We start from the raw sequence: 22,449 nt of genomic DNA on the forward strand, positions 1-22,449 counted from the left end.
CACTTTCCTGTTCCTGGGAACATTTTGATAACAGCACCAGCTGCGTGCCCAGGCTGACAGATGGCCTGGTCATTGCTGCTGTTCCTCTACTGCTCTAGGCATGTTGTAACTATAGTTTGAACTCAGGCTGAAGGGGCTGTGAGCTCTGAATAACACTAGGCTGGAGCAGGTAGACCCTAAAGTATTTGTGGATATGTCCATAGTGGAGGAGTTACACTCCTGGATAATAGAATCACAGAATCATTTACTTTGGAAAAGACTGCTTAAGTCCACCACTAAATCATGTCGCTAAGCACCACATCTAAATGTATTTTAAATACCTGCAAGGATGGTGACTCAGCCATGCCCCAATGCTTGGCAATACTTTTGAGGAAGAAAATTTTCCTAAGAGCAACTTGAGGCCTTTTCCTCTTGTTCTGTTACTGGAAGAGGCCCACCTGGCTACAATCTCTTTTCAGTAGCTGCAGAGGATGATAAAGTTCCTTCCTAAGCCTCCTTTTCTCCAGATTAAACACTCCCAGCTCCCTCAGCCATTTCTCATAAGACTTGTGCTCCAGACCCTTCCCCAGCTCCGTTGCCATTCTCTGGATATGCTGCAGCACTTCGATGTCTTTCTTGTAGTGAGGGCCCCCAAACTGGACATGCCACTCAAGGTGCAGCCTCACCAGTGCTGAGCACAGGGGGACAATCTCTGCCCTGCTGCTGCTGGCCATACCATTGCTGATCCAGGCCAGGATGCCACTGGCCTTCTTGGCCACCTGGGCACAGCTGGCTCATGTCCTGCTGCTGTTGACCAGCACCCTAAGGTCCTCTTCTGAGAGCAGCTTTCCAACCTAGGGAAAGCCTCCAGCCTGGGAGTCTATACCAGCATGGTCAGAGGAGGAATTAATTAAGGAACCATATGGCCTTCTTCAAGGGGACCAGGTGTGAGAATTGAAATGGATACAATTTAAGTGTTGTTACTCATTGCTTGAGTTGTGTGTTACTATGTAGGAAGTACTATAGCAAAAGCCACCTGAACAGAGGGCAAGCCTCAGAGGAATCCCTTCTTGTTTAACCCAACCTGAGTAGGTTTTGGCAACCAGTAGCTCCACACAACACACCTCCTGTCCTGAGCAATCACCACAAGGGATGGAACCTCGGTCATGGAAGAAGGGAACTCAATGGACATTTTATGGACATTTTACAGGGGCATCCCATAGAGTAAGGGGGTGATATCTGTCTGTAAATTAAAGGATGATGATGCGTGTGTGTGTGTGTGTATGATTAATGGGGATGTACTAGATAATGTGGGACTTGAGCACAACACAAATTGTATAGAATAAGGAGATTGTACTAACTGGGGTTGCAGTGGAGTTAAATTTCTTCATATCAGCTTGTATATTATAATGGTTTGTATTTTTTAAAATATAATTATAAATATTTTAAATTTAATTATTATAAGTTGCATCTCATGTGACACTCAAATTTAGAATCAGATCAACCTCTGAATACTTACACATTCATAGTCCCAGTAGGCTATGAAGGTAATTTTCTTAACAGCTAATCCTTCCAGTAGCCACCAAGTTGAAACATAGATTTTAAACTGTACTTAAAACCTTTTTAATTGAATTTGATTTGGCTGTATGCAATTTTTTTTTTAGTTGGCAGTTTTAACTACTGAAAAAAAAAAAGTATAAGAAGGGGAAAAAAGTTGAGACAAAGATGGATTGAAACTCTCAGTGAGGAATGCTCTAATGCTAAATAAGGAAATGGATCTGAAAACATAGGCATGGCACAACAGAAGTAAGAAATCGTCTCCTTTCATATTGGTTTCGTATAATTTAACACTTTCTTTGAGGATAAATTCTCTGGATGACAAGCTTTTAAACAAATAGTTGAGTACTTGAGTATTTTTTGCATTTTATTGTTTAACAGCATTTTAATTCTAATCTCCACTTAAGTGTTTGCCTAATGCCTTTCTTATCTTGAACGGTCAGGTTCCCTGAACCTGATAATGTTTTTCAGTCTTTGACCTTTCAGAGTAGTTTTCCTGCTTGCTTTGGCTTCTTGCAAACCTAATACAGATGCAAATGCTGAGATCTCATAAAAAGTTTTATGAGCAAAGTACTAGAACTCTGGAAGGAGAAGTAGCATCTAACACGCGGCTAACACAGCTGGGGAGGCTGAGGAAGGCAGAAGACGCCGAAGAGAGGCAGATCTCGACAAAATGGAGCTTGAGGATGATATAACCAGGGATTACAGAGGGTATTTGGAGGAGGTGCCTTTTAACCCAGAAGAGTATGTGAAGAAAAAAACCGTCTTTAAATACAAAGTCATCTGTGCTGTAAGTAGCTGCTCTTCAGGGCTGCTAGTTTAACAATTTTCGAATCTGCAGGATTTTTTGAAGCTTTAGTGTATCAGTATAGTCATTCAAGGAAGCTTAGTAATTGGTAGTTAATGTTTTACTGCAAGAGTGTGTAACCGAAACTGCACTAGCTTCACTGGCACATTTCTAAAGTTCTGGTACCTATGAAGAAAATTTTTTTACTGGCAGGTTTTGTTGTTGGTTTGTTTTTACTTCATTTACCTAACAGTTCTCTTGCATAGTGAAGACATAGCTTCGATTTTTTATTTGAGATATTGTCTTAAAACAGATGTGTTTGTGGCCAAAGCAACCACACTTTCTTTTTGCTTACTTTTGTATCTTTACCGTTGTCATTAACAAAACAGAACCTATAGGCAAGCCGTTGGCAGAAAGCATTCAGGAAGCAAGGCATGGGAAAAGCCTAATGTAGCATTTTGTACAGTATTGTCAGTCCCACATCTCAAATATCATGTCAACTCTTTACCTCTTCCCCGAGGCTTTAAGAGCTATGCGGCTGCCTTGTAAAAGAAATAAAGTGTGGGCTTTTTGTTAAGCTTTTAAAATATTTTTTATGTCTTCTGTTGTGACCACAATAGACACAAACTTTAAATATGTGTATATGTTTGCACAAACTCTTGCATTTGCAAATTGAAATTTAGACAAAACTATAGATACTGATTTTAGAAAGGCTTGCATTCTGATTTTGAAATCAGCCTTATGAAAAAGAGAGTTAAGCTACTATACTTTTCAGCTCTGTGTCATCAGAACAATTTGACTTAGTAGAATTCCTATTTGATGCTGTATTGTGCAAGGATTGCATAAAATATGAGGGAAATACTGGAAATGGTGAAAAGAAGATTAAATAGCAGACATGTTTTTCCTAAAGTCATCAGTTTAAAATGAGTCATGAGAAGAAAGAAGAGTACTTTACTTGGAAGAGTAAAGTGAGAAATGTAAGTGTCCTAAAACATATTCATTCTTTCAGATGCACTAGTTTTCAAATGCCTGCCTGTACAAAACCCCAAATCTATATATTGGAGGTGTAAACTGTTAATATTCCACACAATTTCTGTTTTTTCTAAGTCCAATGCATGAAATACTTTCTTGGCAATCTTTTTCTCAGAGTTTAGACAGACAATTGTATACTCATAAATAGGAGTCATAAGTCCTCCAGCAAACAGAGCATGAATGCTAGGAACAACTTTTCTATGAATAAGTAGTTGTAACCCTGAATTTAGTCAGAAGTTAGCAGTGGAAAGCATGAGGATTTGAAAATGTGCTACCAATGTTATTTCACCTTAAGAATGAGTGCCCCAAAATCAAGGGTATTTGTGTAAATGTTATAATAAATGCAGCATTTTATCTGTACACCTGATAGGAGTTATTGGGTTTTACTTCAGCTGTCTCATTATTGGAAAAGTGGGAATGTTTGTTGCTGTAATAGCTGTACTTTAACTTGTACTTCAATTTAGTATCATATATTTATTTCAATTACAAATGTGAGTTTTAATAAAAATGAAGGGTAAAACCGTAGTGTCTTTAGGGTGAAAAGTACATGCCCTGGTGATTAGGCTTATCTGTGCTCAATGAAACATGACCTGTTAGGTGAACTTGGCAGTGTTATCCTGCCTAGAAAGCATGGCTGCTGGTCTGTCCCAAAAGAGCTCTCCAATACCCTTATTCTCAGAGCCTGATGACTGGATGTAGGAATAAACTGCTGCCTTCACACCTGAGGTCTCTCTTCAAGGGACTTCAGCATTTCTGCCAGTTTGGGCAATTTTTCCACACATCCTTACTCCACCTGTCTGTTTCATCCAGTTCTCTCACCAATTCCATTTCCACTCCTTTTGAGGTACATCTGTACAAAAACCTGTGAGTAAGTAGCAGGAAGAAAGTGAAGGTGAGAAGGAAAAAATGTGAAGGAAGTAACTATGGCATTGCTAGTGTTCGCTGTTGCCCGAGAAATTAATCAGTTTTACACCCATACCTGAGAACTGAGAGCCCTCCCTACTGCCACACTTCTGCCCAGCCACCTGCAAGGCAGGACAGGCAGCAGCAAAGATCACGGGATGAATGTGCAGTTGTTCTCAGTTCTTTAAAATTGCTGTAAACTCAGGTAAGAGGCTCCATTACAATAACACTGAGCTTGTTGGTAACCCTCTCTCATTCTACCTTATTTTCAGCCTTAGTATTTCCAGGAATCAGTCAGCTTATTCCTGGAAATAGCAGAAGACAAAAGAAAGCTCTGAGGCCAAAGTGGGACATAAACTGGGCTGGTTCGTGGTGTTTTTTTCTGTGACATGCATTTCCTCTCCCATGATTATATTAGCGAAGAGGAAAGTGCATAAATCACAAAATACTCTGAGAGGGTTGTCACTTTTCACTGCACCTTTCAGCCAACATGAATTGCCATTTGTCTTTGGTGTTTATTAAGCTGATAGAGGCTTCCTCAGCTCTGCCCCAGTCTCCCGAAGGTCATGCTGCTTTCTGTTATGGCGCTTCCTTGTGCTATTACTCTCTGTCCAATTTCTTCTAACTTATTAACAGGGTGACTTGTTATAAAAAACTAGCACGTGGGTGAAAATTTTACACTTGCAGCCTCAATCCAGCTAAATCTCTTAAAAAATCCTTGTGGTCATATCAGGTAAATACTGAAGATAAATAAAAGTAATTACCTTTGTTTGTACAGATAAAGCATATACAAAACAGATAAATACACTGATTACTTCATATTATCTTTTATCCAGTAAAGATTTCCTCATTTACGGCATTGCAACTGGCCATAGGTTAAAAGTGCAGCATTAGGACCTCAGCTTCTAAGGTTATAATTATTGTGCTTCTCCTATCTTCAGGCTCAATTTTTTGATTAAGAACTTCAGAGAAATTATTAGTCCTTAAGAAATCATGCATTCATAGAAATATAAATAATAGACTTAATTTCTTAACTAAACAATTTCTTAACAGTTTATCACAGTTGTGAACATTGGTTTCTCTGTGTCTGTGTGACAGGTTCTGCTGTGTGTTTTGGTGGTTGTATCACTGGGACTAGGTTTAGGACTAGGACGCAGCAGTGGAATCCAGGAGCAAGGTATGTTTATGGTACTTTCAGCATAATTGCCAATGATCTGGTAAAGGCTTTCAGCAAAGGCCCTTTTATAATTTAATGTAAATGATCTGTGAAAAGTCACCACCTGTGAAAATAAAGTTCTTGCATTTTTCAAGTTTGATTGTGTAAAAACTGAACACTCACAATCTATACTTGAAAAACCTGTCCTAAACCACCAAGTACCTTGCTGAATATTTTCAAAAGTGTGGAACATAGTTCACAGCATGTTTTACTACATTAACACTTCCTGAAAATTTGAGATATGTGTTATCTTATTTTATATAATTATTGCAATTACTTGAACAATATTTTGTGAAAGAAATATCATTGCATCATCTTCAGGGCTTTTGCTTTGAGTATATTTGGCATAGTTCAGGTAGCTGATGCTAAAACTGATTATGAATACTCTTTGAAAACTTTACTTTCTGTAAAGCTACAGTAAAAAGGGGTAGTGGCTTGATTTGGTGGAATGATATTTCTTAGTTAGAAATACAAAGTAATGTTTTGAAGTCGGGGTCCATCTAGGTGAGAACATAAAAATGCAACACACTGTGAATTAAATAAAACACTTCCTTTAGCATCAAAACAATAGCAATCTCACACTGGGGGAGTTCAAGGAAGCACAGTCTCTTTCTCATCGCTAATGAACACATATTGTACTTGTTTACCTAGTAGCTCATCAAGTCTTAGACCCTTCTGAAGACTTTCAATAGCATGGGCATTAACAAAGAAGATGAAATGGAACCATATTTAGTTTTTTGATAATTTGAAAATCGTTTTAGCTCTGCATAGGCTCTACAAAGTGGATGCTAAAGCCCAGATTTGTAGGAACTGCATCCTCCAAAAGCATGAACCTTGTGGTAATTACAATAGAATTGCCCTATCAAACCTGCATAAATGGTTATACCTGTTCCTGTTTGACTGGAGAAGAAAGCTGGAAATACAGGAGCTCAGCACAGTTAAAACGCTGCTTCTGGAGTACAGAGAAAGTGGATGTGATGTGAAGGCTGGCATGGAACTGCAAGTCATCTTTGGAGATTTGGGGTTGTCTTCAGGTGTCCTCAGGAGACCCAGAGCTCTCCCTTTACCAGGCTTGAAGGTGTCAGAGCTGTGCTGAGGAATATGTCTCAACTTCCAATGCCAGGCCTCTCATTTGGACCCTTTTCTTTGTTTTAATGAAAATAGCCAAACCTACAGATTTTTAAGGGACATTGTAACGATAAAGTAGCAGAGACATTGCCAGAGTCTTGAGCGCACCAATAAGCTTTACAGAGTTTCCAGAGGACTTTTGAATGTCTCCAGGAAAGGAGATTCCCCCAGGCTGTCCCCACCCTGCCCAGGGCCCAGCACTGACCCAGCAGGGATGGCCTCCAGCTCCCCATAGCCTTGCCCTGCCATGAATCCTACTGAGCCAGGCCCACCCTGGCCAACAGCCTGGCCTTGACCTCTCCCTGTTATCAGGGAAGTGCCCAGTGCCTGGTGCGGGGCTGTCCTGGTGCTGCCTCAGCTGCCCTGCTCTGGGCTGGAGTGATGGGATGGGTCCTGACTGCTGGTCCTTGCCCAGCTGCCTGTGGGGAGCTCCATAGCTCTGGTTCCCAGCCCTGAGGGAGCTTGGATCCCATGCAGGTATATTACAGGACATCCAGAGTGGGAATCACTCTTCCTCTTCTATTTCACACCCAGAAATGAGCAGAGGAAATGCCTGTCTCCGCTTCCTCATGCTGGCAGTATGGGACACCCTGGCATTGCCTCCTGTGCCAGTAGGTCCTGCAGAGACCTGTTGCAGAAACAGCCCTGCTCCAGGCTGTGGGGCAGCGTGGTCCTAACAGCTGTCCAACCTTCAGCTCCCAGAGGAATTCCTACAGCCTGGCTTCCACCGTGTTGGTCCATGTGCTATGGTCACGGTCACTATATGGTCACTAACCATATTGGAAAATGGCAACAAGTAATTGACTAGGGAATCAGATCTGGGAAATTATTCAGCACATCTCTCCCTGCAGCCCATATCCATGATTTGCTTAACTGACCTGCCTGGGACAGGGATATCTGAGCACTCAGCCTCTCTGCCTTCTCCCTAAAGTCAGCTGCAGACACAAGTGCAATGAGCCACACAGGAAAGATGTGTCCGGCTGCCAGTGTGACAGTGGCTGCAAGGAGCGTCAGGACTGCTGCTGGGACTATGAGGACACCTGTGTGGAGCCAAGTAAGTTCTCCTCCAGGCAGTGATCACCACTGTCCATTTTATTTTGAATTTGTTTCTCCGTGTGACTGTAATAGGGAATGGGTAATTCTCATATTTATGCAGATACACAGAGGCCATGTCACATTTCTGAGGGAGGGAAATGTGACAAAAATAACAAATAGTTAAGGTTGGAATGGACCACTGGAGGTCATCTAGTCCAACCTCCCTATTCAAGCAAGATCCTAGAGCACACTGCTGAGTTTTGTGTCCAGATAGCTTTTGAATGTCTCCAGGAAAGAAGATTCCACAACCTCTCTGGGCAACCTTTCCAGTGCTCCATCACCCTCAACAGTAAAGTTATTCTTCCCATTCAGGTGGATGAGGCAGAGTCAAGCTGCCTCTGTAATCAGGTGGCTAGAGAGCTGTAACTTGGTGACCTGGAAGGACACAAAATCTTCCTGCATCTTTCTCAAATAAGACCCCTGTATTTTTGTCCCTTATGGATAACCAAAGCATTTGCTGTCCATATTTCATGGCACATATAAAGGTGAAGATGGGCATGAGCAGAAATAATGGTTGCCTTTAAGCATGGTTCTTAAAGCAACCCTGTTGTGCTGTTACCTCTTGTGCATTTCAAAATAAGAGAGTGTTTCCCAGTCAGCTGTGCTCTCCAGCCTCATGCAGACCATGGTGGGTGCCTGTGACTGGAGGAGCCCACTTGTCTTCCAGGGGAATAGCCTGGTTCTGCATTGAGGCCAGGCTCCTCTCCAGTTACTGTCTTTGCTTTCCCAGCAGCTGCTCAGATATTTCTTCATCCTTATTGCTTTTTTTGCCCAATTCAGCCCTCACTTCTCTTTTTTTTTTTTTTCTTTCTGCTGGAAGTCATGTGCAAGAGCGTGAAAAAGATCAGTTGCTTCTCGTTCTCCTCTGTAAAAGAAATATGAAATGGGATGTTTTGTTTCGTTGTTATTGGTTTTGTTGTTTGTTTCTTCCCTAAATTTTTTTTAAAAGATGGAAGGCATTGACGGAGATGACTCTGGTGACACCTTTGTAAAATAAATTATTTTATGACTCTGTGTTACCGTTCAATGGCCAAAGAAATAGACTTTTTGTGTTAAGTGAAATCTTGAGTTTTCTTTCCACAGCAAACTTCTAAAGCAACTCAAACAGTACATATAAGTAACAGGTTTTTTTTCTTTACCTGTTTGGAGGATGTCTATGCAAAGAAGATCATGTGAGGTTTTGAATGAAATTCTGAAAATATGACTATGAATCTTCATCATATATTTTTTTTTAATTTTCTTCGAATTTTCAGCCCGATCTTGGAAGTGCACTAATTTCCGTTGTGGCGAGACAAGAATACCTGGAAGTTACTGTTCTTGTTCTGATGACTGCTTGCAGAAAAATGACTGCTGTGTAAATTACTACAGCATTTGCCAAGGTAAATCAAAATTAGAAAAGTTTTATAAATAAATTATCCTATGAAATAGATGGGCAAACATTGAAAATATAAAGGTGGGTGAATTAGCTTCTCAATTACCAGAGTCTAGTGACATTTTGAAAAATCAATATATTTTGAGGTGAAGCTTTTGGTATTTTTGACTGTGAAAAAGACTGTTTCTGCAGAATACTATGAATTGTATTGTTCATGAGAAAGACAGAATGATTTGGATATTGCAGAAGTATGCCACATGTGGGCACTTTGAGTTAGTTCCTTTTTTTCTTTTCTTTTTTTTTTCTAAAATAGATGGAGACAATCTAAAGTATATGTTGTAATAGTCATCCCTAATTTAAGATGTCCCATCCTTTTTATTACAAATTTAGTTTTAGATTGGATTTTTCATGTGTAATTTATTTTTGTATATATTTGTTCTTGGCTAATTTCATACTGGCTCCAGCTAAACACATAAAGAATAGCACAGGTGTAATTCAGTTACAGGAATGACAATTGAGAAGTATGCTGGTGACATGGTATCTATTATCAGAATTCCTTTATGTTGTGGAAAGGGATAAATTTAAGGCAACTCCTGCAAAATTATATTTGTTACCTAAATGCGGATTAAAGCTAAAAGGGGTTAAACCATATCATGCAGAAAGAAAAGGAGTGCTAAAGGGAGCCCTAGGCTTGTCTCTGAGTGTGTCAGTGGTACCCAGAAAAGAAAAAAGGAATAAGTAGCCCAGTGTTGACAGGATACAGTTTGAATATTTTCATTTGAGATGTAATAAAAGGCTAAGCTTTCATAGTGTTTTCTTCTTCATTTTGGTTGTTTGTTTTTCTGTGTAGTATATGTACTTTGTTTTTAACTTACAGTTGTGGGTGCTAGTCCTTTCTGGGTTTGAGGGCCTAATAGGTTATACCAAATGTTTTCTGAAGTAAAGATGTCTTTAGCCCTATATTTCTGTTGAAGCAGAAAATGTTACAGGAAGAGCTTTAAAAAAATAATCCAGGTAGCTGCTTTTTGTGGTGGTGGGGGGACTTCAGTGCTAACACAGTATATTTTTTTTTCTTTTTAGGTGAAACATCTTGGGTAGAAGAACCCTGTGTGCCACTTGAAACTCCTCAGTGTCCAGCTGGGTAGGATAAAGGAATTTTTGTTTTCTTTCAAATAAAATCATTGCAATGGTCAGAAATACTGCAGTGTTCTGAAACAGGTTTCCATATTTACAGAGAGTAAAGTCCATGCCCTGAGGAATATTCTGTAGAAATGGTTTGTGACTAGGAATGTTTGTTCTTTTTAAAGCCTTTGTCATCCTTTTGCAGATTCATTGATCATTTACAGTTTAGAGCAGGGTACAGGAGTTCAAATTCAGATTAAAATTCAGATTGCAAAGACCTGGAAAAATTGTTAGAGTTATCTCGAAGTTCCTTTATCATATATTGTTCATAGTCCATTCTATGTTACCATACTGTATCTTTGACAATTCAGATAAGTCACGTTATGCAGTCTGTAGTAAGAGTTAGAATCTGTGATTGCAATTCTTTAGGCAATAGGGTTGTTTGGGTTTGGTGGTGTATTGTTGCGGGCTTTTTTTGGTTTTTATGGGAGTTTTGTTTGTTTGTTTGTTTGGTTGGTTGGTTGGTTTGGTTTAGTTTGGTTTTGTTTTTTTCCTCTCCAATTATTTGCAGGAAGAAAGGTGTATTTAAAAGAAAGCTATGAAGTAGCTGTACAAATTTTGCTATTTGTGCAGTATTTCAGAATCATAGTCGCTAGGCAGAAACACTGTTTACAAGCTGTCATTGAAGAAAGATGATTAATTTCTGGTTCAGTTATGGTATTTGTGATTTTATTCCTCCAGTGTTTCTTATCAGAAAGATTGTACATTTGCTCTCAATATTGAACTATTTCTTTATCTCACACTGTGTTATTAATTCTGGGATGCACATGAATATTTTAGATCCTGCTTATAAAAGCTGACTTTATATTGTTAGAAATCTTAATTAGTCATCAACTCTCCAAATTTCTTTGTGATTATAAACCAATATTTTCTTGTAGATTTACTCTCCCACCACTTATCCTTTTTTCAATGGATGGGTTTCGAGCAGAATATTTGGAAACTTGGAGTTCTTTGCTGCCAAATATTGAAAAACTCAGTAAGTTACTAAGGATGCTTTGACTCTTTCCTTTAAAACTCTGCATGCAATCTCTCTGGTCCCTTTTGCTACTGTCATGCATATGTATTGCTTAGCAATAAAAAAATCACAAATCATATCTCTCTCATCAGTTGTATATTTTCATTATTATATGTTTTGCATTACTTGTTGTATTTGCATAGCAAACAACTTTTTTTTTTTTTTTTTTAAATAAGGCCTCTAAAATTGGTCAGCAAATTTTCATTAAATACACAGTTTGAAATATACATTAAAATGCAGTTTAAAACTGACAAAAAGTTCCAGGTAAGGATTTCCTTCACTCTCAGTGCTGAATTAAAAAATAAATAGCTGATAAGGAGTTGAACATTATGATACAGTGAGTTATTGGAAAATTTTTCTTTTCTTTCAAGTCATATATTTTAAGACGTTATTGTGTTGATGTTATTGCTCAAGCAACCATTTTCCATATTTCTGAATATTGTGAGGAAAAGTAAATTAAAGATCTTTAGCTTGTGCTTTAAAGTACTCTAAAAAGTGAGACTATTAGTGAGCACTTGGTTAAAATTCCTGAATATTTTAGAACTCAGATCTCCAAACTCTTTATACCTGGACAAAATATCTCCATATTTAGTAATTTCTTCTCAGCAGCAATAGTCTGAATTAACAGTATTGGTATCAGTTCTGAGTATATCACATTACATTTCTGTTGTGCTCATTTAAAAATTTCACATGTGTGTTATGAAGTATTACATTTTACCAAATAGTTAACAATCTTGTTTGTGGATAATGAGAGCATCCAGAAACCTAAACTTGAACTAATGTGCAAACTTGGCTTCTTGGGCTAATCATTTATTCTCTGATGCCATTCTGACTGGAAGGATCTTGAATCAGTGAAGGAGTCATGAATGCTCAAGTCAATAGTCAGTTCAAATCTTTTGAAAAAAGGTGAAAAGGAAATTCCAAACTGGCTAAAGGAACGAATACCATTCTATGTCTATGTTTCCAAGAAATCCTTTGAAACAAGTCTAATTCAGCATTGCTCATGCTTGTGGTCAATTTGAGCAATTGTTTATGCACATTCATGCTTATATTTCTCAGAAATCTACAGGAAAGGGAAATTTCTTTTTTTGCAAAAGGAAAAAATGTAATGTTGATTTGTAGCATAAAATCTTTCCTCTCTTTTAACTCCTTTGACTTAGAACTTTCAGTAAAGGTAATCAAACTTATAGAATATGTATACTATGAATATAAGTCCTTTTTTGTGCAAGAGAAATCCATAGAAAATTTTGCTGATTTTCTCGTGTCTTTCAATTATTCAGTTATTCAGCCATTCTTCAAACACTCTTTAGGCCTTTTTTTTTTTTTTTTCCTGTATCACATTAGAACAGGTTTTGTTGAAAAATTTCACACTTTCATTGTTATGTTTGCTTAGTTAAAATCAGCTTCTGTTCTTTGACTAAAATGCTCTACATCAGTGAATAAAGTGTGTTTAAACATGAATGAAATAATCATCTGGTTACAGCTTAATATAGAACTTTATCCATTTGAGTCAGATGTAAAAACATCATTAAGGCATTTTCCAGTCTTTGTGTATTTGTTTCATGAGTAAATAAGTTGAATCTTACCATCTGTTTCGACATTACACATGGGTGTGTGCTGAGTACCTTTGATGAAAAATAGTGCAGTGTTTGGAGATACAGGTAGGACACCTGGGTTGGGATTCACTCAAGGGCAGAACACCTGCATTTAGAAATATTCTTGGAGATGTCTGCATGTGAGATGGTTATATGCTCACTGAAGTCAGTCCCTTTATGTTTAATATAGTCGGCATGTGCAGTGCAAGAGCCTAGAGGACAAGTCAGCTCAATCAGCAGCCAGAGGGTGCCACAGCACAAATTGTTGCCCTAAAATCTGTATTTTTGGTATACCTCAGAGTGCCATGGCCTTCAGCAGTCATGTCAGGACAATGCAGATCTCAAGTTGACTTGCATCAAAACTTTCAAAGTTTCATGCAGATGTCTTTGACATCAGAGGGTTTCTCAAATGTCACCTGGCTCCAGTGCTTAAGCAACTGAGTCCTTCCCTGCTTGTCACTAATCAGCTCTGCAGAATTCTTGTTTGGTCTGACCTCAGGCTTCAGTCTCATTGCAGAGACATGTATAGCTAGGGCCTTTTGGATCTCAGAAGTATCTCAGAAATTTATTTGGATTGGCAGACAGGATGGAGGAGGAGCATCTGGAGGCCAGACAGGATCATTAAAGATTTCTCTAAGGACCTTAGGCCTCTAGGCTTTAGGCAGCTGAATTGGGCATCCAGGTCCACTGACTGCAATGGGACAGTGGCTTAGCTCACAAGGAGACATCACAAATTTATGAGTCTTGTTTTGAAGTCACATTTCTCCATCTAAAACCACAGCAACTGATTGCGGTGATTTTTGTCAGTTTTTAAGACTGTTAGTTTTCAATTAAAAAAATATAAGGAAATGTATGTTAATACCCTGATCTGTTGCAGAAACATGTGGCACACATTCAAAATACATGAGAGCTGTTTACCCCACAAAAACCTTCCCAAACCACTACACTATTGTCACAGTAAGTGAGAATTTTTGTTTTTCCTTTTCATTATCTGCATGACACAGAAAGGATTTTGTGGTGCCTATCTTTTTCTGGGACATGGGAGCTTATACTACGGGTATAAGAGAGAGCTAGAGATGCTGAGATGGTGCATACAGTCATGACCTGTGTGGCTATACATGTTGTGCTATCTGTCCCTGGCCTGTAAGCCAGTTATTCCTGATCCTTATCAGTTTAATTGGATGTGGGTGAGCATGGGTGAGGACATAGACTTTTGATGATAGCACTTGTTAGGGTGGGTTTGGCACCTGACACGTAGCCACAGGACATACAGGATGTACAGCACATCAGGTTTTAACTGGGCTGGAAAATTTGATGGGCACATTGAATTCCTTGGCAGGAAGACCATCTGTGTGAATCAGGAAAGCATTCTGTTTCTAAGATAAAACAGTTCTTTAAAAATTGCAACACTATAGCAGTGCATATTGAAACATAGTTTAGGGTACATTTGATTTCAGGACTAAGCATTTTATTTTGTTTATTCTCGTTTCACAGGGATTGTATCCAGAATCTCATGGTATTATTGATAACAACATGTATGATGTACAGTTGAATGCGCATTTCTCACTTTCAGGGGAGGAAAAATTCAAACCTGAGTGGTGGAAAGGGCAACCAGTAGGTTTGTTTTTCATATGGTATTTATGTCCAGAGTGGTTTGTGTCATATCATAAAACAATGCAAAAAGGGAATAAAATTAAAAACTGTTGAGTATATTTGCAGAAAGTACTAGATAGCCTGTAGGCTTCATATTATAGGCTGCCTACAAAATAGTTTGCTTGTCATGAAAGTAAAAGGACTCCTAAATTGTTAATTCTGAGACTTAAAATGTTCACTTAATGTGGCAGTTAGTAAAAAAAAGGCTGACGTATTCCATCTAGTGCTGGAGTTAACTTCTTGCCGCAGGGAGCCACAGTAAATTTTCAATATGATTTGGTTTTGGGGTATTTTTTTTGTGCGTCTTTTGATTACTTGCTACAAAATGAAATTGCTTTCCCAATTATGTCTTTTTACACGTATCTATTTGCAAATGTCCAGGCATTTAAAAGCAAGGAAGGGAGTGGAAATAGCATATTTACTGAAAAAAAAGTCAATCTTATATAACATATAGCACATTTCATAACAAACCCAAATTGTACCTATGGTTATGATTAATATTATTAATTTCCTAGAAAAATCCAGCTCTAATAATGGTGTTGAAAAAAACCCAAGTACATGCAATATGTTGTATACTTAACATACTTTATAAATGTTTGTGTGTGTCTGTGTAGTAAGGTTTATAATATACTGAAATACCCAGATTTTGGTGCTGTTTTTTTTCCTGAAGGATTCTGTTAGGTTTGTAGTGTTGCACTATTTAGGTGCACTTTTTAGGATTCATAGAAATATGCCCTCTTATAATGAAATCATATAATTAGAATCTGTATCTGAAATAGAAATAGATACAGACCAAAATGAAACTAATAGAATGGAATATTTCAGTTGGAATGGACTTACAGTTACCATCTACTCTAGCTGCCTGACCAACTCAGGGCTGGCCAAACATTAAATCACATTTTTAAGGGTATTGTCCAAATGCCTTATAAACACTGACAGGCATAGGGAAGCAACAAACTCTTTAGGGATCCTGTTCCAGGGTTTCACACTATATATATGTGTAATAAAATGTTTCCTAATGTCAAGTCTGAATATCCCTAAGGCAGCTTCTTCCATCTTCATGATCCTGGGGTTTGCCACAGGAAAAAGGACCACTGCCCATTGCCATTTATGGAAATACCTATATGTTTTTTTCCTATACTGAGAATCAGAATGTGCATGTCTAAAACAAAACTTCAGATCAGATATGGTCACTAGGTAACTGTGAGGTGTGAAAGGAGAACAAAAAATGAGTGCTTGCAGCCCATGTTTTTACATTTGTGATCTGAAGTCCTCCAGTGATGACAAAAAAATCATTTGCTTGTATCTTTATCCAAAGGTCTGGCTGACAGCAATGTACCAAAATTTGAAAGCAGGCACCTTCTTTTGGCCAGGCTCTGATGTTCCAATTGGGGGAACATATCCCACCATGTACACCAAATACAACGGGTAAGATTTGATAGGGCTTGCACTAAATTCCTGCAGATTACTCTAAAAATCCAAACTGCTATTTGACAGTTGAAGGAAATGAAATACATGATTTTTAAACAAGCCTGCCAGATAAGTGCCAAGTCACATTATCCTGGTTATGTCATGGAATGATCAAAAATACTTGAAGTTTTCAAAACCATTCAGGGGATTCACAATAAGAAAGTCAAAGGGTACTGTATATTCTGCTCTCCTAGACAGTTTGGAAGTCTTAGCCAACTGCAAAACACAAGGAGAGCATCCTGGAAATGATTAGTAGCCACTGCTAAGCTGCACCAATGATTGCCATATTTCCATGTAAAAAAATCAGCAGATATTATATAGCAATTAAAAAATACCTGCACTTGAGGATAAGCTTACAGGTAACCTATACCCTAAGACAACAAACACAAACTAGGCAGCCATGACAAGAGGCTATGGGAGACAGAAATCATTGAAGAGAGACTGCTGGATAGGGAAGCTGCTGAAGGAAGAAGGGCTCTGAATTTCCTCTGGTCTTGCTTGCATGTTTGATAATGTGCGCACAGCTGTAGAAACATTGGTCTTGTATGGATTTTTTTTGTAGTTCGTTCAAAGGTTGCACATGTGAAGTGTCAACTGCCTTCCTAATCTTTGTGGCATTATTTTTGTTGTGTTTTTTTTTTCTGTTTGTGTTTCTTGTAGTTTGTTTTGCTATGCAAGGCATTGATGTTAGTAAAATATTTCTAGATTTTTGATGATTGTAATGGTTGCAGTGTACTTCCCACGATTCTTCACATTTAGAAAAATAATCTAAAGCAAGCATAGACTAAAAGTCTTTATAGATAACAGATTTTGCAGTGATGTGTAGGCTTGGTACTCAGAAAACACCTGAGTACTTTAAGTAACTAACATACATCTTGAACATTACTTTAAGGAAAAGAAGAGCTATTTAATGGGTGAATGCTTTCATAGGTAGCAAAGCATGATCTCACAAAGACTTTGATGGGATTATACCTTACTTTTAAAATATGAAAGTCTAAGCCTTATACATGCTGGAAAGACTAAAAATTATTCTGTCTTGTATTTCGGGTTTATTTCCTGAAAATATTTAAAATATCTTTTTTTCGCATGTATTTATAAATATATGAGTAATCTTACCAACACAGGTTTGTATTTGCAAAATCAGGGTTAGTCTAATTCACCACGTAAAATGACTTACATTCAATTAAAAATGAGACTAATCATATTAATTGCAATACCTTGTTAAAATGCATCATTCTTAGTTTCAGATCTGTGACTTTAATATATGACTAGAGTATAGACACTTCCTCTGTAATTAGGAAATAGAAGTGCTAGTCAGAAAGTCATGTTAAGTCATCATATCTTTTTAAATTATTTTTCTTTTCAGTTCAATTCCTTATGAAGAGAGAATTTCAGGAATACTGAAATGGCTTGATAACGCCCAGCCTGAGAGGTAACACCTTGTAACATCTACCTGCTTTGTAAGACTCTAACTTAGAAAGATTTTAATGCCTAGAATTGAAATTTCTGTTGGCATTTCCGAAACATGGAATCTTCCTCACCATTTCAAATTATTTGCTGAACTTAAGCCTGTTCTGTTTCTTATCATAGCTATGATAAGACTGTAGGTACAAAAGACTAAAAAGTGAACATATCTCTGAACAGGATGTACTGTTGTATGAGTTTTATTTGATTGTCGTGTCTTTTTCCTTGGTGCATGGCCTGTAGGAAACGTTGAATATTCCATTTCTAGTCTAAGTGTACGGATAAAAGATTTTCCATGAAGGCTATTGCACAAGAAAGGTTAAATACATGAAAGTAATTGCAGTAAGTATTTCAGGATGAAAAGTAAATGTCAAGGCTGATCGTGGTGTTAACTTTGTGATGTGTTAAGAAATTAAATATTTTATATGACACGTTGCTAATAAAATCCTAAAGTATTTTCAGATAGGAGATTCTCTCTAGAGTATCACTGTTTATTCAGGAAGAGTGCTTTCAGATGGTAGTTCCATTTAGATCTTGGAAAGGATTGTTTGCTCTGGTGTCTGAGATCTTTTCCAGAGTGATACCTGCTACACACATTGAATATTGTGTCTGAAATTGTAACTTCAAAGAGCCCATGTTGGTTAATTACAAAACTCAGAGGGAATTGAATGATTATATTTGCTGCATGGACTGTTATCAAGATTTACAGAGGTTATTTATAATTCCTTTTAAAATGTAGTTTTTGTCTTTTTTTTTTTTTTAATCCAAGTGTTCTCTTTAGATGCCACCTCTAGATTCTCATAATGTTTCATTCTTATTTATTTCTGACTCAAGGCCTGATATATACACTTTATATATTGAAGAACCAGATCAGTCTGGACATTCATTTGGACCAGTTAGTGCTGGTGTAAGTAGTTTCTATATTTTTCTTATACTTAATTGCACTAATAATGATGTTGCACTATGAACTTAACCAGTTTATAGACCTGAAAAGGATAGTAGATGTAAAATTGCCATGACAGTTTTATGATTTTTAGTAAGAATTTTTGCTTGTGGTTGAACCCATTGTTATGATTCCCACACTGTGTGTAAATCAAAAGAACCATAAACCAAACAGACTGGCAGAAAATAATTTCAGAATATATTTTCAGAAAAAAATTTTAATATTTGTATTTAGACTGAACTTTAATTACATTACTATGTAATATTTAGAAGCATGTGGCCTGGAAAATCCTCAGAGCTGTCTTTTATTTATTCCTACACTATACTTCAGTGTTTGCTAATTTTTAACCCAGAAGTATTACATTTTTACTTGCATGAAGGCAAAAATGTTCAGCATTTAAGGATCTTAGATGTAACTGGTTTATTTCACAGGTAATCAAAGCCTTACAGACAGCAGATCAAGCACTGGGGATGCTCATGGATGGACTTAAACAAAGAAATCTGCACAAGTGTGTAAACCTCATTGTTTTAGCTGATCATGGTAATGTATATACCTCTTTTTTTCAATTTAATTTTACTGAGTCACTGTTCCTCTGTGAAATATGTGGGTTTAGTAATATTAATCCGTTTTATAAATCACTTTATCTTCCTTGATGTATGAAAAAGAATGCTTTTATGTTGCCCTTTAGGGATGGAGAATACCTACTGCAAACAGTTAGAATATATGACTGATTACTTCAAAGTGGTGGATTTCTACGTCTATGCTGGGCCTGCAGCTCGCATTCGAGCACAGAATGTTCCAAATGACTATTTTACCTGTAAGTATGGACCAATCCTGGGACTGAGCAATCAATATAGCAGGAAACAGGTAAACAATAAATAAATAAATGAGGAAACAGATAATCAGTAGTAATCAGCAGTGTGAGCAGATTTCTGTTTCCCTTAACTTGGCTTCAACATCCATAGAAGGTGTTTGGGGTATTTTTTCAAAAATGACTTTAGATGGAATTGAAGGTAAGAAAAGATTGTTGCAGACTCTAATTTGTACTTTCTTGGCATGGAAAGATCAAGTAATGGTAGTAATATTTTTTATTTTTTTTTTAAACTGGAATTCAGGTCTTTCATAAGTGCTTTGCTCTTCCCAGATTTCTTGTGCAACAATGGCAGTCAGTCTTTTTGGAGCAATGAATATTTCTGTGTTTACAAAGTTACAGAACCTGAACCTTAGCACAGTGGCATCTAAGCCTTGGTTAAAGCTTTTAGCTAGTATCTCAAAAGAACAGAAAATTGAAACCATGTGAGCTAACTCTGACTTTAAATAGATACTATGCTACCAGACTGGAAAAAAAAAAATAAAATCCCAGAACCTTCTGTTCAGGGAAAAGAATGGAGATAAAATCATGGAAATGCTCTATGTATTGACTTCAAAGAATTTGTAAAGTATTGTAAAAGACATAGTTATTGCAGGTTACAAATAAGAGCTGGGATCCCATTCTACTTTTTATTCATATTTTATAATTGTACTTATATTTGAAAGCACAATATTTATATGACATAAAGCTGACTTTCATTGGTGTAAGTCAGACAAAAGCAGAGTAATGAACTGAGGAAAGAATATTCATGTTTTTTCTGTGTCTCAATCTCAATAAAATTGTTGATTCATTTCCTCTAATAGTCTTAGATTTTTCTGCAGGATCTTTTCTTCCATGAAATGCTTGGATTTGCTTTTTAGAAAGTTAATGTCAAATGGTTAAATCACTCTTTCAAAATGTGCAAGGTGAAAATACCAAGACAGACTGAAATTTCCTCTGTGACTGTTGGTGGAAGCAAAATACAAGACAAGTGCTCCAGGTCCTGTTCAATGTGAAAAAGGCTATACTTTAAACAGGGGTTAGACAAGAGAAAAACCTCGAGTCTGATGATCTGTTGGCTTTAGGTGTAGGCAGTCATCACCATGGCAGTTTTCTATGGTCTGTCCTGATGAACCCAAAGTTCTAGTGTTCTAGTTACTTCCACAGGCACACTTACAGGCATTCACCATTGGGAACATAACATTGCTACCTGTGGAAGGCTATAGTTGCCACAATCTTCAAAGGCTAATAAAGAAAATCAACATTGTAGGCAAAAAGAATGTTTAAGTTTTTCTCATGAGGCTTTGTCCTTCAGCTGTTTGAATGTATATTAATTCATCTTTTCTTTTTAACAGTTGACTCAGCAGGAATCGTTAAAAACCTCACCGTGAGTAAATACTCTCATAACTTTTACTCATAGCTACTCTTAATAGGAATCTGAAGAAAAAACACAGTTTGTAAAATAATGAGACTATGGTGCCAGTTTAAATAGTGTACTGACTCCAGTGTACCATGGGAGACAGTTCTGGAAGTCCTTCAAAGATGATACACAAAGGTTTGTCATAGGGGATCTCTGCTCAGATAAAATTTTTCTGTACTTCAGTTTGGAAGAGAAGTGGCTGACTTCAAGGGCAGAAACTAGGGTGTATCTTCATGATAGAAGAGAATACACACAGAGGTGCTTTAGACCATAGGCATCTGTTAGCACTGGAACACAAGTGTTGTTGCACTCAGGCTAATCTAAAGTAACTTTTCCACTCAGCATTGTAGAGCACATTGCCACAAAGTGTTGTAGAGGCTGGAAATATAAGTAGGAGAGAGGGATTTTAGACACAATTATGCAGGATAGAACTGTAAGAGATTTTAGACCTGATCCACAAGGAACGTCTGACTTTAAAAGTCCCTGAAGCCTAGAAGAATCTAAGCAGACATAAGAAACTTCATTCAATACTTGCCTTGTTCTTACACACTTTCTCTAAGTGTCTGATTCTGGAAATTTTGGAGATCTGATTTGAAACAGAGTATTAGGCAAGATGGGCCTTTGGCATCAGGCAGTATGACTCTCAGAATCTCTTAACATATGTCTGAAATAGTTGCAGTGCTTTTAAAGTATGGTGCACCATGACAGGGCCCCATACCAGTTGTTCTGCTTGGAACTGAGCCATGCTGAGTGGATGTAGTGCTTGAGGGCAGGTCCCAGCTTGTCTGTTTCTCCCATGTGGATACATTTTGACAAACGAGTTCTGAAGAATACAAATAAGGAAGTGCAGAATATAGTGCAAACCAAAGACCAAACCTCTTTCTTTTGCTGCAAGGTCATTTGACAGTGCATGGTTCTTTCCTTATGCATTTTTTTAGACAGATAATTCGCTTCCATTTTTTGTTTTGTTTTGTTTTGTTTTGTATTTTTGTAGCATTCAAGATATACATGTGGGATGAATGTTTTGGATAAACTAAAAACCTTATAGAACTGTTGTCTTTTTGTATTTCTTTCCTTTTACAATTTACAGGGAGTTAAACAGTTAAACTGCTTCTCAGTGTGCTGTCATAAATTCCCCTTCTTTTCTTCATTGCCAGTTTGTTTTCTATTCTGTGGCTTGTCCTGGGCTAAAGCAGTAGACAGGTGTTGTACGTTTAGAAAAAAATGCTCTCTGTTTGTAAAAATCCTGGGCTTCCAAATTGATATGTTTTCAGTAAATCACCACAAGAGGTCTCCCTGTAACCTGTTGAACATGTGGCAGTAGGATCAATGGCTGGAAATAGCTGAAGGAGTTTCTCAGTGCTACATCCCCTACCTCACTGTAGGATGTGGAGTCTGTCACATCACAGAGCATTAGTATGAGGGGAATATCTCAATTTGCATATTCTCAACCTCAGCTGAAACTGCTCCTGCTAATAGTTACAGAGATGTGACATCTTGTGCCTTATGGGAATAGCCTGGTATCAGGATGTGTCCTCTTTCCTTTTCTCTTCATAAATGGTTGGTGTATTTTGTCCCTATCAAGTTATTAGAATGAGGGTTTTTTGCAGAGAAGGGAGTTGTGTGTTGTATATTAATTGCCAGTGAATAGACATAAGTCATATACTGATTTTCTCTATTTTTCCTTTTAATTAGATCTCTTCTTCTGGGCTAGCAAACACATTGAATCCTTATTTTTCACATTTCTGGATTCCTCTGATGAAATCAAAGTTCATCTTTGATGACTAC

General features: G+C 37.5%; 1 protein-coding gene across 1 annotated transcript in view; it reads left to right on the plus strand.

The window, feature by feature from the left end:
* The first annotated feature begins 2,041 nt into the window (after positions 1–2,041).
* Positions 2,042–22,449, plus strand: part of ENPP3 (ectonucleotide pyrophosphatase/phosphodiesterase 3) — a 35,121-nt gene continuing 14,713 nt past the window's right edge. The window contains exons 1-14 of the mRNA XM_066315395.1: positions 2,042–2,326; positions 5,357–5,435; positions 7,534–7,656; positions 8,951–9,076; positions 10,150–10,210; positions 11,130–11,227; positions 13,739–13,818; positions 14,356–14,475; positions 15,833–15,942; positions 17,351–17,416; positions 18,283–18,355; positions 18,823–18,931; positions 19,080–19,208; positions 20,597–20,628. Of these exons, the coding sequence (XP_066171492.1) occupies positions 2,210–2,326; positions 5,357–5,435; positions 7,534–7,656; positions 8,951–9,076; positions 10,150–10,210; positions 11,130–11,227; positions 13,739–13,818; positions 14,356–14,475; positions 15,833–15,942; positions 17,351–17,416; positions 18,283–18,355; positions 18,823–18,931; positions 19,080–19,208; positions 20,597–20,628 (1,323 nt within the window). The 5' untranslated portion in view covers positions 2,042–2,209. The remainder of the gene's footprint in view (positions 2,327–5,356; positions 5,436–7,533; positions 7,657–8,950; positions 9,077–10,149; positions 10,211–11,129; positions 11,228–13,738; positions 13,819–14,355; positions 14,476–15,832; positions 15,943–17,350; positions 17,417–18,282; positions 18,356–18,822; positions 18,932–19,079; positions 19,209–20,596; positions 20,629–22,449) is intronic.

This window comes from Sylvia atricapilla, chromosome 3, assembly GCF_009819655.1.
Source record: "Sylvia atricapilla isolate bSylAtr1 chromosome 3, bSylAtr1.pri, whole genome shotgun sequence".
Taxonomy (NCBI): domain Eukaryota; kingdom Metazoa; phylum Chordata; class Aves; order Passeriformes; family Sylviidae; genus Sylvia; species Sylvia atricapilla.